Source organism: Oryzias melastigma, linkage group LG1, assembly GCF_002922805.2.
Source record: "Oryzias melastigma strain HK-1 linkage group LG1, ASM292280v2, whole genome shotgun sequence".
Classification (NCBI taxonomy): Eukaryota; Metazoa; Chordata; class Actinopteri; order Beloniformes; family Adrianichthyidae; genus Oryzias; species Oryzias melastigma.
The window spans coordinates 8,503,170-8,519,864 of record NC_050512.1 but is presented as its reverse complement, the minus strand read 5'-3'; the positions used below and the strand labels follow the sequence as shown (position 1 = coordinate 8,519,864).

At 40.1% G+C, this 16,695-nt stretch overlaps 1 protein-coding gene across 4 annotated transcripts in view; it reads right to left on the bottom strand.

Annotated features, from left to right (window-relative positions):
• Positions 1-16,695, bottom strand: part of LOC112137453 (complement C3) — an 86,892-nt gene that overhangs the window by 24,095 nt on the left and 46,102 nt on the right. The window contains exons 14-25 of one of the 4 annotated variants that reach the window (XM_036211632.1): positions 13,867-14,058; positions 13,595-13,750; positions 13,356-13,485; positions 9,446-9,514; positions 9,105-9,302; positions 8,916-9,033; positions 6,013-6,101; positions 5,781-5,920; positions 2,268-2,480; positions 506-569; positions 316-405; positions 32-238 (exon numbers count right to left, since the gene is read on the bottom strand). The exons of 2 other annotated variants lie outside the window; for them this stretch is intronic. In XM_036211632.1, coding sequence (XP_036067525.1) covers positions 32-238; positions 316-405; positions 506-569; positions 2,268-2,480; positions 5,781-5,920; positions 6,013-6,101; positions 8,916-9,033; positions 9,105-9,302; positions 9,446-9,514; positions 13,356-13,485; positions 13,595-13,750; positions 13,867-14,058 — 1,666 coding nt within the window. The remainder of the gene's footprint in view (positions 1-31; positions 239-315; positions 406-505; positions 570-2,267; positions 2,481-5,780; positions 5,921-6,012; positions 6,102-8,915; positions 9,034-9,104; positions 9,303-9,445; positions 9,515-13,355; positions 13,486-13,594; positions 13,751-13,866; positions 14,059-16,695) is intronic. One more of the 4 variants, XM_036211630.1, reaches the window with a different exon arrangement.

Sequence of the window (16,695 nt, the reverse complement as noted above, 5' to 3'; positions counted from 1 at the left end):
GAAGCTTTTGAACTCAGAACTTTCATCTTACCAGTTTTAATGTGCTGGAGGGCCTCAGCCCGTTTCTGAAAGCCCACAGCTTCCCATTGGTTGGTTTTGTCCAAATACGTGGTTGCAATGACAGGCAGGGTCATGTGGATCATGTTCTGCTCTCCACAGCCAGAGGGTTGATAAATCAGAGTACCCATCGACTTTCCACTAATGGCATTCTCCACCAGCCCAGAAACTTGTTCTCGGCCTGTGTGCAAAAGGGCAACTGAAGTAGATATCATCACCAGGAACCATGCAGAGCTCAGTTTGATGATGAAAACTAACCTGTCACTGAGATCTGAGTGCTCACAGGTGAGTTTGGAATCAAATTACTTTCAGAAATGTTGCTCTTCAGAATCTCCACTTGTTCACCGTCTAAAAAAAATCCACAGGTGTGTAGTTTAGATTACAGGAGTCCACTGAGATGATAATTGCCATGTTAAGTAAATTATAACAATTCATGTATAGGACTTACTGTTTCCTTTAAGAGCTGGATCCAAGGTCACAATTTTTTCAGCTTTTTCCAGAAATCCTGGAGGCTGAGGAAGAAAATATTTTGACAATATGGTTATTTCTGGTACAGCATACTGATGTTTTAAGCCAAAACATGCTTATTCTGAAATCGTCACATATTGACAAATGGTTGAAGGATCCTGCGCGTCAAAAATGTGCATTTTGGGTGTACTCAATTTGTTGTTTTTCGACGCGCTGGCTGCTCCAATTAAAACAGGGCTCCTCAACCTCCGAGCCTGGAACTGGGATGTGGACCGCACCCTAAACCGGAACTGGACGCGCACCTGCACCAGAACCCTAAAACCATGACACAATCTGAACCGCGATCTTTGTAATCCGTTACACCTCTACGTGAAACAACACAGAAGAATGTCAGCCCTGGGCTACTTTTTGTATTAGAAATTCCGAGGAGCCTTCACGATCACTTCCAATGCTTTTAGCGCCCTTTTTTAGGTAGCCAAGATGGAGCGATGATAGCAGAGTGAAAAGACCAGCTCCACTTCTAATTTTTTAAAATAACAATTGGTGGTCTAAAACATTGTTTTCTTCTTATACTTTCTTCTTCTGGAATAAATTGTAATGGTATAGCGCTATCGCCCACTAGTGGTCAAACTGAAACTCCCTCCAGGAGAAGCATAGGACTTTACAATGTTAATGATCTGGACATTTTTGTTAGAAATTCTTCCTTTGAGAAACCATGTAACACTGTATACTATTAACAATGTATTTATTTCATTAATACATTTTGCAACATGTGAAGTGTATCAGATTAATATGAATATATTAGGGCGGGGAATCGATAAAAAAAATTAATTAATTAATCGCAAATCTGTAAAAATTTAATCTTGATTAATCTAAATAATTTCTTTGAGTATTTTCCAGTCAGTTATTATCTGCAAATAATTATAACATAAAATCACACACAAAATTGTACATTTAGAACATTTATTATTAACTTTTTGGAACCTGGGGTCTAAAACTCAGTTTTTGTCTACTTTTGAATTTATCTCTATTTTCAATTTGAAAGAGTACCTGCTTGCTTATTTGGTATTATTTTATTTGTCATTTTTCTATGTTATATTCACACACTAGACATACAATTATAGAAAAACAGAAAAGTCTATCTGGAAAAATGGGATTCATTTTGCTTTAGAAACACCCAAAATGTTTGACACACTGTTTTTACAACATACAATGAAAGTTTTAGGTGTAATCTTATAAAAACAACAAGAAAAAGAAATTTGTCAACAAACTAACCAACATGTTTTTGAATGAAAATACTAAAAAATCTAAGCTTAAGCCACACCAGGCAGCCCCAAAAAATAAGAATTTCTCTCCTAAGAGCACTGCTGTCTATTTTACATTTTAACTATAATTGTAAATTTTCCCTTTTTTTCTTATAAACTTTCTTTATTATTCTTGTAAAATTAATAAAACACCTTTTTTCTAAGTTCGATCCGGCTGGATTTCAGGTCGGCTGATCACAGGTGGGGGCGTGTCTGTCCTCAATGAAGTATTGCAATTCTTTTGCAGAGAAGTGCTGAGTTTTCTCAATTTTTAGACAACGCCAATGCTTGTTATTGTGGAAAATTCATGACGGTCTCCATCCCAAAATAAAATAATGGTCGGTTTCCTCTTTGGATTGCTCGTAGCAGACAGCTCCGCCCTAATTTTCACACACCTTACATGTCTTGAAAATGTGAAAAATCAACAGATTGACTTACAACCACTCGCAGGTCTTTCTTTACTCCATCACTCAGGGATAAGTGTTTGACAGCAGCTTTGACCTCAATTGGAAGAATCCCCTCCTTCATGGGAATAATGATGAAGGGAACAGATCTTGTGCTCATGCTCCCAACTTTTACCTCCTGTCGATGTTTCCCACGTTTAGAAGCTGCGCTGCACACGTCCTTTTCCTCAACTAGATCTATGCGAACCTTAAAAACAAAATGATGGAGAAAATTCAAACTCATTGCAGGTTTCTTCAGTTTTCTTGTTGCATTTCTCACAAAAGAATTAAACTTTCCGCAACAGTTAGTGCAACTTAGTGATGTGTTCATTTCATCCACTGGCAATACCTTTTGACATGAAGCATGTTTAAGTTCAAATGTCTCAAATGTCCCAAAATGATCATTCCATTACTCTGTACTGTTGACCCTAAATACTTAAACTCCTCCACCTTCTTTATCTCTTCTCCCTGTAACCTCACTCTTCCACTCTGGTTCCTCTCATTCACACACATGTACTCTGTCTTACTGCGGCTAACCTTCATTCCTCTCCTTTCCAGGGCAAACCTCCACCTCTCTAACTCCACCTCCACCTGTTCCCTGCTCTCACTACAAATCACAATATCATCTGCAAACATCATAGTCCATGGTGATTCCTGTCTAACCTCATCCGTCAGTCTGTCCATCACCATTGCAAACAGGAAGGGGCTCAGAGCTGATCCCTGATGTAATCCCACCTCCACCTTGAACTCCTCTGTCACCCCTACAGCACACCTCACCACTGTCTTACAGCCCTCATACATGTCCTGCACTGCTCGGACATACTTCTCTGTCACTCCAGACTTCCTCATACAATACCATAGTTCCTCTCTGGGCACTCTGTCATAAGCTTTCTCCAGATCTACAAAGACACAGTGGAGCTCTCTCTGACCTTCTCTGTACTTCTCTATCAACATCCTCAAAGCAAATGTTGCATCTGTAGTGCTCTTTCTTGGCATGAAACCATACTGCTGCTCACAAATGTTCACTTCTGCTCTTAGTCTGGCTTCCACTACTCTTTCCCACACCTTCATTGTATGGCTCATCAGCTTTATTCCTCTGTAGTTACCACAACTCTGCACATCTCCCTTATTCTTAAAAATGGGCACCATCACACTTCTCCTCCATTCCTCAGGCATCTTCTCACCACCTAAGATCCTGTTGAACAACCTGGTCAAAAACTCCACTGCCATCTCTCCTAGACACTTCCATACCTCCACAGGTATATCATCAGGACCAAGAGCCTTTCCACTCTTCATCCTCTTCAAAGCCCCTCTCACTTCACCTTTACTAATCTTTCTTACTTCCTGCTCCACAACCGTCACCTCTTCTACTCTTTGTTCTCTCTCATTCTCTTCATTCATCAACTCTTCAAAGTATTCTTTCCATCTTTCCATTACACCACTGACACCTGTCACCACATTACCATTCCTATCCTTGATCACCCTAACCTGCTGCATGTCCTTCCCATCTCGATCTCTCTGCCTTGCTAGTCTGTACAGGTCAGTCTCTCCCTCCTTACTACCCAACCTAGCGTACAAGTCATCATAAGCTCTTTGTTTGGCCTTTGACACCTCTACTTTCACCTTACGCTGCATCTCCCTGTACTCCTGTCTACTCTCCTCAGTCCTCTCAGTGTCCCACTTCTTCTTAGCTAGTCTCTTACTTCGTATACACTCCTGCACCTCCTCATTCCACCACCAAGTCTCCTTATCAACTCTCTTTCCTGATGACACACCAAGTACACTCCTACCTGTCTCCCTGATCACATTAGCTGTAGTTATCCAGTCATCTGGGAGTACCTCCTGACCACCCAGAGCCTGTTTCAACTGTTTCTTAAAAGTCATGCAACAATCTTCTTTTTTCAGCTTCCACCAGTTTGTCCTCTTCTCTGCCTTTGCCCTCTCTTTCTTCATCTTCTTCACCACCAGAGTCATTCTACACACCACCATCCTGTGCTGTCTGGAAACACTCTCACCAACCACTACTTTACAGTCACTGATCTCCTTCAGATTACACCGTCTACACAAGATGTAGTCTATCTGTGTGCTTCTACCTCCACTCTTATAGGTCACTCTATGTTCCTGTCTCTTCTCAAAGAATGTATTCACTATCGCCATTTCCATCTTTTTTGCAAAATCAACCACCATCTGTCCTTCTACATTCCTCTCCTGGATACCAAACCTGCCCATCACCTCCTCATCACCTCGGTTTCCTGCACCAACATGACCATTGAAATCTGCACCAATGACAACTCTCTCATTTCCAGGGATGCTCATCATCACTTCATCAAGATCCAACCAGAACTTCTCCTTCTCTTCCAGCTCACATCCTACCTGTGGGGCATACCCACTAACAACATTGAACATGACACCCTCCATTTCTATCTTCAGACTCATCACTCTATCTGACACTCTTTTTACCTCCACAACACTCCTAACAAACTCCTCCTTTAGGATAACTCCTACTCCATTTCTCTTCCCATCTCCACCATGATAGAACAACTTGAACCCTGCTCCTAAACTTCTAGCCTTGCTACCTTTCCACCTGGTCTCCTGGACACACAGTATGTCTACCTTTCTCCTCTGTATCATGTCCACTAACTCTCTACCCTTTCCTGTCAGCTGTGTTTCCATTACACATTTGCGCAAACTTTATCGAAATTGTTTCGAAATGACACCGTTTCCATTAAATCATAATTTTGCGATAAAGCACAAACTAACTCACGCCATAAGTCATTAAAAACACGGCGATGAATGAGAACAAGTATTTTTTTTATTTGATTCACTAAAAGGGAGCATTTGGGTGACGTCCCAGCTCTGTCTGTGTCGTGCGTGCACGGCAGCTTGTCTCAGGTGAGTGAGAAACCTGTTTGGTGTTTTCAAGAAAAAGCATTATGTCTAACAAGTAATTATCTGGACCCCTTTTCCTGTTTGAAAAAATACGACCAGATCCATTCAAGTTTCTGTCACGTCTCTCACTCTCATCTCAAAGGAGACTTCAGGCTCCAAGCTGCAAAAGTGCGACTACAGATGAAGCCATGAAGAAATATTCATGATTTTCACTTGATTGTTTAAAGATGCTGGAATTATATTTTGTCGTTTTTTATCACACTGATACTTTCACTGACATAAATATTTGCTTTTGAAGATCAAAATAACTATTTTGCTTAAGAGACTTGCTTTTGACGTATGAACTAAACATTTAATACTGTTGTGAGAAATCCACCAAAGCTACTGAGAAAAACTGTAAACAAACAAAGATTATTGGTAAAATGAGAGGACATTTGTAGTCTTGTGCCAGCATTCACAACCATTGTTTACTCTTCAGATCGCAGCAAGCGTCTCAAAGCCCACAATTTCAGTATCAAAAGGAAACACTGACAAATATTCAACTGTACCATAGATTGATCAAGTATTTTATTTTGCTCATGTCTAAGTTTCTGTCGTGTTCCTGTTTTGCTGCACTCACTGTTATGGTCTCTGGCATGTAGTTGTGCAGAATGGCTTTTACTTCCAGCTGTTCTCCCCGGACAGCTGAGTACGGTAGCCGGAGGTCTATGAAGAACTTTTTTTGGACAATCACCTCCAGTGGCTCTCCCACGCAGATGCCTTCAATGAAAACCCACAGGAATCAAACCTTTACAGAGGTGGTGATAGTGGTCTGGTCATATAATGCAAAAAGGAGATGATTATTCACTGACCATGTGTTCTTGAAAGGCTGATGCCAGTGAACTCCCATGTTGTGATGGAATCTGGCAGAGCAACACCTTTCACAAATGAAGTTGAGTCACTAAACACAAAAAAGGTGAGAGCACTTTTAGAGAGCGCTGACATAAGTGGGTTACAGATAAATTAAGGAATGTCCCTCCTGCAGGACAATTTAGACCAGGGGTCAGCAAAATTAATGACATGAAGTGCCCATTTTACCCATATATATGTACAGTATATATCCTTAACAACTGTGCCATCACCAACTATAATCTGAACTCTAATACTAAGAAGTACACCAATATATATATACTGTATATATATATAATGATCTGAAATTGTATTTAATTCACAAACAGCAGGTAAAATAGCTTTTCAAACATTTTTGGCTTTTACTCCAAAAAGGTCTTTCATAATAATATTGCACAAGGAAAATAACTGAAATACTATTTTTACTATGATTGACTGAAACAAACGGTATTGCATTTGCACTATTTCATACTCATAGCAAAAGAAATTTATACTGCAGAACAAAATACCATCAATATGTCTAAGAAAATTGTTTTCTTTTGGTTTATTCATCTTTTCTTACATAATGAGACAAGGCCTGAGTAACTTAATGTAAGTTCATCCTGTAATGGTGCTTTTATTGCGTGTAAAATTTAACGTTTTTACTTTTTTCTTAGTTTACTAATCATGGTAATATAAATTTTCGGCACTTCTGCACAGTGTAATTCTTCTTTTTTATCCCCAGTAAATGGAGTAGTGATCAGCTGTAGTTTTAACTTTAAAACTTGTTCATATTTTATATAGACATTTGGCAGAACAGAAAGAAAGTCTGAGGATAATCTGACCTCGCTTGATTATTATTCAACAAACTGAATTTATCATTCCAGCTTTATATACAAAAAGCACTTTTCTTGTGTTGCAGCTAAAAAAAACAAACGATAAAATACAAAAGGAGATATGCTAAAATCAACCCATATACAACTGAATAGGGAATCTCTTGTAACAGGAGCAGCTCAGCCACAGAACATCACTACAGCGCCCCCCCTTCAAAGTTGCAATGTTGGACTCCAGCCTTCCCAGCAAGGGCGAACATTGTAGTAATAAACAACAACCAATCAAGCAAGTTCTAGTACAAAAGATCCCTACATGGAGAACATAACTTCATAAATGTCAGTGATGCTAAAAACATGACCAACAATCCAGCTGTGCAATCATAAACCTGTGCAAAAGTTTGCAAATTAGCTTTAGCTTTGCGCTTTTCCCTCTCATCCACAGACATGCGCTCATACCGCTTCACTTGTCATCTCACTTGCGACAGTTTCAAAATTTTTTTAAATCATGTCAAACTTCGTTTTTTTTTTTTCCTACGGCGTGCATTCATTTAAACTCACTGTTCACGAAGGCTGTCACAGAAAGTAACGTAGCCTACATTATGTGAAACAATGAAGTTTTAATGAAAGAAAACGGCGGTATTTATAAAGGTGGACGGGGTCACAGTATCAGTGCTGCTTTAATGTTCCGATGATTTTATAGGGAAAAAAATATCCTTGAGAGAAGAGACTCAAACAGATTTTTATTTTTTCTATTATCCGAAACATACTTTAGTGATCCTGCCTACAACAGGAGCGCACTGAGGGAGTTGTGTTTGATTCTGTCTGTGTTGTTGCACCGTGAGTGAGAGAGTTATTTCTAGGCATCAATTCTGCAATGCTTTCAAGTGTATTATCTCTGTCACATGTGAGTAAATACTTTTCAACTAATTTTGTTGAATTGCACTGTTTTTCCAAAACTGTGAGTGGCAGTTGCCTTAATATGAGCCTTGAGTATGTTTCAAGCCAATGTGATACCAACAGCTTGTCAGATAGGGCTGGACGATACTGAGCTTTCGGGTATCGATCTGATACTGATCAATATCGCCGATAATAATACATATATTGATATTTTTTGTAAACGCCATTGATTTGACATGAACTTCAAGATCTCAATTATTCTTAATCGCAGTGAATGATTTTTTGTACATTTCCCTTTTTTTAATTACTTGATAAACATGAAAACATAATTAGAACAATATTTTCAATTAAATGGAAAATAGTTTTATTAAAATAAAAAACTTCTTGATATTAAATATTAAGTGAAGAAGTGAACAGTCAACAAACCAAAAGAAACAAGTAACTATGATCCAAAAATAAATCAAAAATATTTAGCGATTAAAAAAACAACAACTGGTAGAATATAAACAATTTATAACTTCTTAGCTTCTAAATCTTCTTTTCCTTTCGGCTTTTCCCTTCAGGGGTCTATTTAAGTTTTTAATGATAAAAGAAGGTTAATGAAATATAAATAAGGGACAACACAGATCTGTTTATTCAATTTGTTAATGTTTTAAATGTGTTACAAAAGTATCAGATCGGGTCTCTGTATCGGCAAATCCACAAAATCCAATGACTTGTAATCGGATTGGGCTCAAAAAAACCTGATCGGGGCATCCCTAGTGAAAAGTAACTGGTAAGAAAACAACTCAGCATTTAAAATAAGTGGAAATAGAGTGAACATTGCATGCCGTCTGCATGCTCTGTCTCTGCTGCTGATATCTCATAGTGTGGTGAGGCAGTGAGGCTTTTTTGCAGATACAGAAGTTTCAAACCAGAGTGGAAATATTGAGATCTGTGGGTCAGTATCAATCCAATACTGATACCAACTTAAGATCGATACTACTTATATTTCAGCTCGATCCGCCCAGCTCTGCTATCAGATACATTCAGGTCAGTGCTTCATGGCTGCACTGATACAAACAGGAGAGACTCCTGCATGACACATATCGCTGCACCTGCTACCCATGACATGCATGCCCTAGGTTTCTGACCCCTGATCTAGAGTGTGGACTCACCATTTTGTTGTATTTTTGGGGCATTCTGGCAAGATAATGTCGTTCCACAGCCAGCTTTCAGGGAAATTGCTGCGAGTAACGATTTCATCGCTGTCCGTGTAGCTATCATCTGTCTCGCCTGGAATACAGAAAGTAACTGTAGTGTTTGTTTCCATGTGAACAGTCAATAGTGTTGATGCAGAATCTTACTGCGGGCCAGATGCAGGCTCTCCTCTTTCTTTTCAAGCAGTTGCTTTTCCATCTCTTTGCAGCAGGTGAGGAAGGCATCGACACAAGCCTGACCATCCAGAATGTACTCAGAGCGACGCTCACATGTGTATGAAACTGGGGAGTCCTTCATGCCGTCCAAACAACAATCCCGCTGTAGATCTTCCTCATACTGACTCACTAACCACAACGAGAAGTTCAGAGGAAAACATTTAGGAGACAAATATTAGGAATAAAGTAGACATTTCTAATGCATGCACTGTTGTTTCTAAGAATTAAAATAACAATGCATGCATTGGTATTTGCTTCCTGGAGCTTCTCACATAATGTGGTTCTGACATCCATGATGGTCGAGGCGCGCCTTCTCCTGGACGGTGCTGCACATTTTACTTCTGAAACAAGATCAGAACAGACACAGGTGGGCAAAAAGAAGGCTGAAAAGTCCTCAGATGTCAGCACGCTGTCAAAGAAGTAAACAGCGAAGACACTTGGAAGGTATTTCACACAAAAGTAGTGGTTTAAGTGGGTTCCAATAAATCCCCACCACACATTCTGCTGATGCCATGCTGATCAGGACCTCCGTCCAAGGTTTGTGGTGGTTTTTACTTTGCTTTGTTTTTTTCTGACTTGTCCAGTCCAGCAGCCTACTAACCAAATAAGAGGTGAAAGCCTTTTGTGTAAGACAGATTTTACTGTTACATTAGATATTCATGAATCTTTGGACACATTTGCACACATGTCTTGTTGGGCTGGATGGAAAGAGAAGAGAAAATGAGAAAGTAGGAGAAGTTGGAGGCTGGTTAACCATTTAGGGCATATTCCACAGCAGTTAATTCTATTAATTTAGGCCATGTGACTACGAATGTAGAGGGAATCCTTAGGAAGAGGTTCAAATGCAGGAGGGGGTGGAATCACAAAAAGAAGCAACATGTTGCTGGAGGTTTATCGCCATTATTGTCAAATGTAAATATTCAGGGCGTGAACTGTCCACACACTCAAATAATACTAACCTACCGGCTGACTCTAAAATCCATCACACACACACTTGTCAGCATGTACACAACACAACTACAGCTCACACGCACATACCTTCAGCATGAAAACAAACACATGTCAAGCATATCATTCCATCACACATATTATTTCTGCAAAGGGGACTACTGACGGGACTCTTCTGTGGATGATAGAAAATAAAATTAGGGGGAGTAACCAGTCACACCCACACCAGGACCATTGGGTTCTTTCTTAAAATTATATCTGCTTTGCTCAGACATACGTGATTAAACATGTTTCAAAGTCTTTCATGCTGCTAACAACCAGAACCTTGGACCACTTCGGTGGACCACATAGTATAATGAAGACTTTACAGGTTATCTCCTAGATGTTTTTCTTCAAAACTTGAGTATTTTTTGCTATGATTTCCACTGCCTCAACATTTGACACCAAGTCTTTTAGACCTATCGGTGGCAGACACGCAATAGTAAACAGTAAAAACTAAATGAAGAAGCCCCTACCTGCTTGTCCAGTGTGAACACCAGGCTGACTGCACATTCATGAAACCACAGATAGCTCGTTTTTGAATGCACAACACATGATCTGTGTGTATGTAGCCTCGGAGTGAAACTTGATGCTGCCTTGAAATTTGACCAATTATTTTCTATCAAAACCAAACCTTGAAATTGTCATACATGGCACTGTGTTGTCCGGAGTTATTTATTGCAGCTTTTTATATGTGGGGTTGCCTAAAGCTTTAATGGCAAGGCTACATCTGGTTCAAAATGCAGCGACCAGTCATATATGTGGTGCTAAAAAGTTGAAGCATATACCCCAAAACCTGTTCTCATTGAGTTGGCTTCTGGTCAAATATTCACATTTTTTTTAAATTCTTGCTTTTACTTTAAAGTCACTCACAGGTACAGCATCCTCTTACTTTTATTGTTTGCCTTTCAATTATTTTCCCCTAAAGTACCTTTGCTCTTCATACCAGTGGGTGCTGCTGATTCCCAGAACCAAATGAAAGCTCTGGGGGGACCATGCAATTGCTGTGCTGGCTCCTAAACTCTGCAATTCTATTGTCACTGGCTATTAGGGAAGCCCCCCTCTTGGAGAGTTTTAAATCTAAACTGATCCTCCACCATGCTTTAGTATCTTCTAGTTAACCTTTTAACATGTATCTAGTTCTTGTTTAGTTGTTTTGGTCCTTATATTTTATCATTGTATTATTTATTAGTTTGACCTAGTGTAAAGCAGTTTGAGCCTCCTTCAGAAAAGAAGAAATGAAATTAAAATTAATTAAAAAGTTGAACTTGACCGCTAAGGCACTGTGAGGATACCTCATGTTAACTAACAGCATGTCCAAGCACCTTCCCACCAAGGGGCCCAACATTTCCAAAGTGCAGTTAAAACTGAGCAGAGATGGTCCCAAAGTTGTGTGGTCATCAATGCCAGGTAGCCACACCTTCATAGTGGATAGCAGATTGACCCCCTGACACTCTAATGGGTTGTCATTTGCGGAAGCAGAGGAGTTCAGGGTCAGCTTCAAGACTGACCCCTGAGTGACTGGACTAACACGATTGAGCCGGTTGACTATTCAGGGTTGCTAATGATTGTCTCAGTGGACAACCCAACATGCCAAACTGCTTATAGGATTCATCCAGTTTCTAATCCGTTTTGTCCGTTTCTGGGTCACAGGGTTGCCGGAGCCTAACCCGGCCACTTCTGATTGAATTCAGGGTACACCCTGGAGAGGTCGTCAGTCTGTTGCAGGGCCCCAATAACACACCCACACATACTCCCATTCACACGTAGGGGCAATTTAAAGTAATCAATTAACCTATGAAGTGTCAGGACTCACTCAGCCATGTCCTCCGCTGACCACCAGAGGGAGCCCTCTCCTGAGTTTTAACCAGCTTCTCTTCCTCACTCCAACTCCCATCAGCCTTTGCTCCAGCCTTCTCCATGCCCAGCTGTTCATCATCATCATCAGACTCACCAGCATATATACTCAATCCAGAACACAGTTCAATGTGAAATCTTGATTCTGTTTACAGTCAGTCTGAACAATTCTCCTAGTTAGTCATAGTCTCTGTGTTTTTGACCCACGCCTGTTTCTTCGTTTTCCTGCCTTGCCTCTGTGACTTTGACCTTTGCCTGCCCTTTGATGCCGACTATGTCTTGCCCTTGCTCTGTGAAATTAAACCGTCTGCACGTGGATCCAACCGTCTCACTTCTGCGTTACATGAAGCATGTTTTGGACGGTGGGAGGAAGCTGGAGTCCTTAGAGAAAACCAAACCCACACATGCACGGGGAGAATTTGCAAACTTCACACAGAAAGGTCCCCCGACCAGAACTTGAACCAGGGTCCTTCCTGCTGTGAGACCAGAGCGCTAACTACTGCACCATTGCACCACCATGCAGCTTCCAGGAATCAGAAAATAATAAAACCCAGCATAACACTTTAGATGTCAAAACAAAATTCCACAAACTGAAATACAATTGCAAAAAAGTTAAAATAAAACTAAGATGGTTGAAGAAAAATCTTTTCCAGAAATTAAAATTAAAAAATGTAGCACAACCATAAAAGGTAGATACTATTGGACCACGCTGATTGGATGATTATGTTAAATTAACACCCGCTCCAATGAAATTTGTGTTTTTAACATGTTCTTGTAGCATTTTTCTCATAATGGAGGACACATAAAAAGCATGTCACAATTAAAATTGTGTTTCTGAATGTTTTCAACCATCGGAACTGCCATTTGGCTCAGAATTGTACTGCTGGATAGCTTCAATATTGCTAAAAACGCCCCTCTCACCCATTCCGGGTGGTCTCTCCTCCAAGCTTGGGACCTCTACCAGGGCCTGGGAGCTTGAGGGTCCTGTGAAGTATCTTATATAATCTTGATGATTTTCCAAAAAGTCTGTTAACCCGAAGCTTCTTTGTGATTAGGTCCCTTTAGAATTTACCCCCCGGAAGTGTTGAGATGGATTTTGAAGATTACTCTTTTAGTATATTTTAAGATAAAACTGATACATTTTCATCACTGAGTAATTTTTCCTTCCATCAAGATAGTTGGAGCACCTTTACGAGACAAACTCAACTTCGTCATTGAATTTGACTGTCTCGTATTTTGAGTTGTATCAACTCTCTAACTTGAAACAATATAAGATTTTGAATCTCAAGTGGCTTCACTTTGCAAAAACAGGTACTGACTCAGGACAAATATTCTTACCTTGTCTGTAAGCTGTTCCTGATGCAGAACTGGACTCAAATAACAGCCCAGCATCAAAGAACACACTCAAGCCATCCTTCCCTCCACCAGGAGTGCAGCCAGTGTCATACTTCTCCACTTCATCCCAAATCTGATGTGAAAAAAAAATCAGACATCCAAAGGTTATAGTTTACCTCATAAGTCTTGCAGGAAACCAACTGATTGAGCTGGATTTTTCTTTTAAAGGTACAATTGCCTACTTTTTTCTGTGTGAGCCGGTGTTTGCTGTTTAGGACGTAAACACCTTTGTCTACAGCCACCAGTCCCACGGTGGCACCTGGATCTCCAGAGACCTTTAAACTGAACATCCAGCGGGGCTCATGGACAGCAGCAGGTGTTTCAGGCTCCATTCTAAGCTGCAATTCATGGTACACAGAGGTGCATTTAGATAGGTACAAAGCAGACATGAACGGCAGTATTTTGTATGTTAGCCGTGAACAGGGGGATAAACAGCTGCTTGAACATGTCTTACTGAGCCCATGCACGAATCTTTAACATCCACCCAAACCGAATCTGACACCACTTCAAAATCTGTGGGATGGTAGAAGGCAACAATTCGGAAAGACGGCAGCATCTCTTTGGAAATATGAGTTATGAAGGAGATCAGCGATTGGCCTTCCGATTTGTAACGCCCAAATTTCACCAGTTGACCTCTGCTTGTGATCTGGAGGAATAGAATGACAATCAAGCCTTCAGTAAACAGTGAGTCAATCATGTTTATGACCTAGAATACAAAGCCAACATCTCTCACCAGATAAGTGATGTCTTTGATTCCACTTGTCGGCTTGTTAAAATTTAGGCTGACCCTCAGGTTGTCGCCTAATTTGACTTCAGGCGTGTCCATATCTGTGAGTGGGAAGAGTACTTAAAGCCATGCAGCAGAATGTGTGTTTCCATAACACTGGATCATTTGTTAATATTCTTATATGTTCATTACTGATGGGGCTAAATATAAGTGTGATCCTCATTGACAAATGTATAGTTAATTTATTATACAATTTAACACAGTTCAAATTAACATTTGTAGTTTTTTAAAAAATGTATCACTTTCACTAGTAGTATTAAAAATATGTTTTCAAATATTATTATATTTTAAAATAAATAGGACTTTTACTGTCAACGCCATCGCCTATAATATAATGTACTAAATACTATCAAATAAATAGACTGAATATGTTTTTAAATGGAGACTATTTTTTAAGATTGTTTTAATTTGTATTAAATTTATTTGAAACCCAGCCCTACTTACTAATATGGATGTAAGTCTTGCTGTCAGTAGTGTATTGCTTTGCTTCCATCGAGGCATTGGCTTGCCTGTCAGGTGAAATTCCTGGATCGTCAGTCTTTGCCTGTAAAGAGCATATGGGATTGGATTGATATCACTCAGAAAAACAGTAGCGATCATTGAGTCAGATAAATGTCAGTCTTTTTTTAAACAGAAGCTGAACATAGAATAATGTCCAAATGATGCTGATCATAGTTCAAAAGAGCTACGTGCTAAATCGTTTCGAAAATGGTTTCTTTTTTTTTTTTTGATAATTTATCTACAAAACATGAAAATATTCTGCATAGTTTTTCTATTATCAAAGTCTTCAACATTTTATGCTCTAAGAATTACATGTTGATGCAGAGCCTGTTTGAAAAAAATATTTTTTTTCCAGCCCCAGAATCCGCTGATTCTCACTGATCACATCTGCATTTCACTTCACTGCTATGTAGAGCAGCATTTCACCATGAGGCTGCGTCTCTCGCTTAAAGATCTGCTGAAGTTACGTTAATTGCATCAACTGTTGAAGAGTTCCCATAACCAAAAGAATGTAAACACTGAAGCTAAAGCTCCAAGCACCCAGATACTCGTATAGGTGAATTCACACCATACGCGATTCGCACGAATTCACTGCTCGCCACCTGTCAATAAATGCGTTCTTGACACTGCGACTGCATGCGGGAGGAGCTACCAGCTCCGTCTGTGAATATCTCACTTAGAAATGAATGGAAATCACCAGGAGTTTAGTGAACACATAATGCGCAGATTCTCGTTGGCTCTGTGATCTGTCAATCAACCAGTTCAGAGCTTTTGGGGAAATGAAGGAAGGAGTTCAGTTCAGTTTCATTTTAAATACATGAAAAAAATAGGAACAGAAAGAAAGAAAAAAGAACAGAAAAGAAAAAAAGAACAGAGGAAAGCCGTTGTTGATGTGGCAGTACCAAGCAATGGTAACATAAAGACGAAAGAACTTGAGAAACTGGAGAAATCCCCAAATTGGGTGAGGGACTACTATGCCTGGAATTACCTCAGACATCTCCATCCAGAAAAGCGCAGAACTGGGAACAGCTAAAACTACTGTGTAACACTCTCAAGCTCCCAGGTCTCTGGTAGAGGACCCAAGCTTGGAGAGGAACAACCAAATCGAAGCACTCCACATTCTCTGCATGTAACCTTTCTTACTTGAGTAGTAGTATTCCAACTGAACCTTGTTCTCACATCTAGTCCATTTCCTTCTTGTTCCAGTAGCCCACTTTCCATAAAGGTGCTCTGGTTCCCCAGCACCTGAGGTAGACCTTGTTTGGCTGGGCCACATCTGAATCGGCATGACATCTGTTTCATTGTCTCTCATTTCATGAGGTACGCGGTAGGGTTAAGGGTCTTGCCCAAGGACCACTACTGGATTATGTTAATTAGCTCACTTTTTTATGTTAATTATATACATACAAAAAAAAGTCAAAAACGCCCCTCTCACTTCCCGCAGGTGGTTTCTCCTCTTAGCTCGCGTCCTCTACCAGAGGCCTGGGAGCTTGAGGGTCCTGCACAGTTTCCTAGCTGTTCTTAGCACTGGGCTTTTCCGGACTGAGATGTCTGAGGTCTTTCCAGGGATCTGCTGTTACCACTCCTCCAGATTGGAGGTTACAGCCCCGAGTGCTCCAATTACTATGGGTACCACTGTCACTTTCACCTTCCAAGCTCTCTCCAGTTCCTCTCCGAGTCCCTGGTATGTCTCCAGTTTCTCGTGTCCCTTCTTGATGTTGCCATCACTTTGAACTGCCACATTCACCACAACGGCTTTCCTCTGTTCTTTATCCACCACTACAATGTCTGGTTGTACCATCCTGTCGGTCTGTACATATATATATATATATATATATAGTGTTTACAAACTCCCCTTTGTTACAAAAGCTCCATTTTGACAATTAACCTGAGATTTGCATGATGAATTACAAGTTAAGAACTGGAATATGATAAATGTATCCCAAAAAAGTGATATAGGTAACATATAGTAGGTAACACATAGTAGGAGTGGGA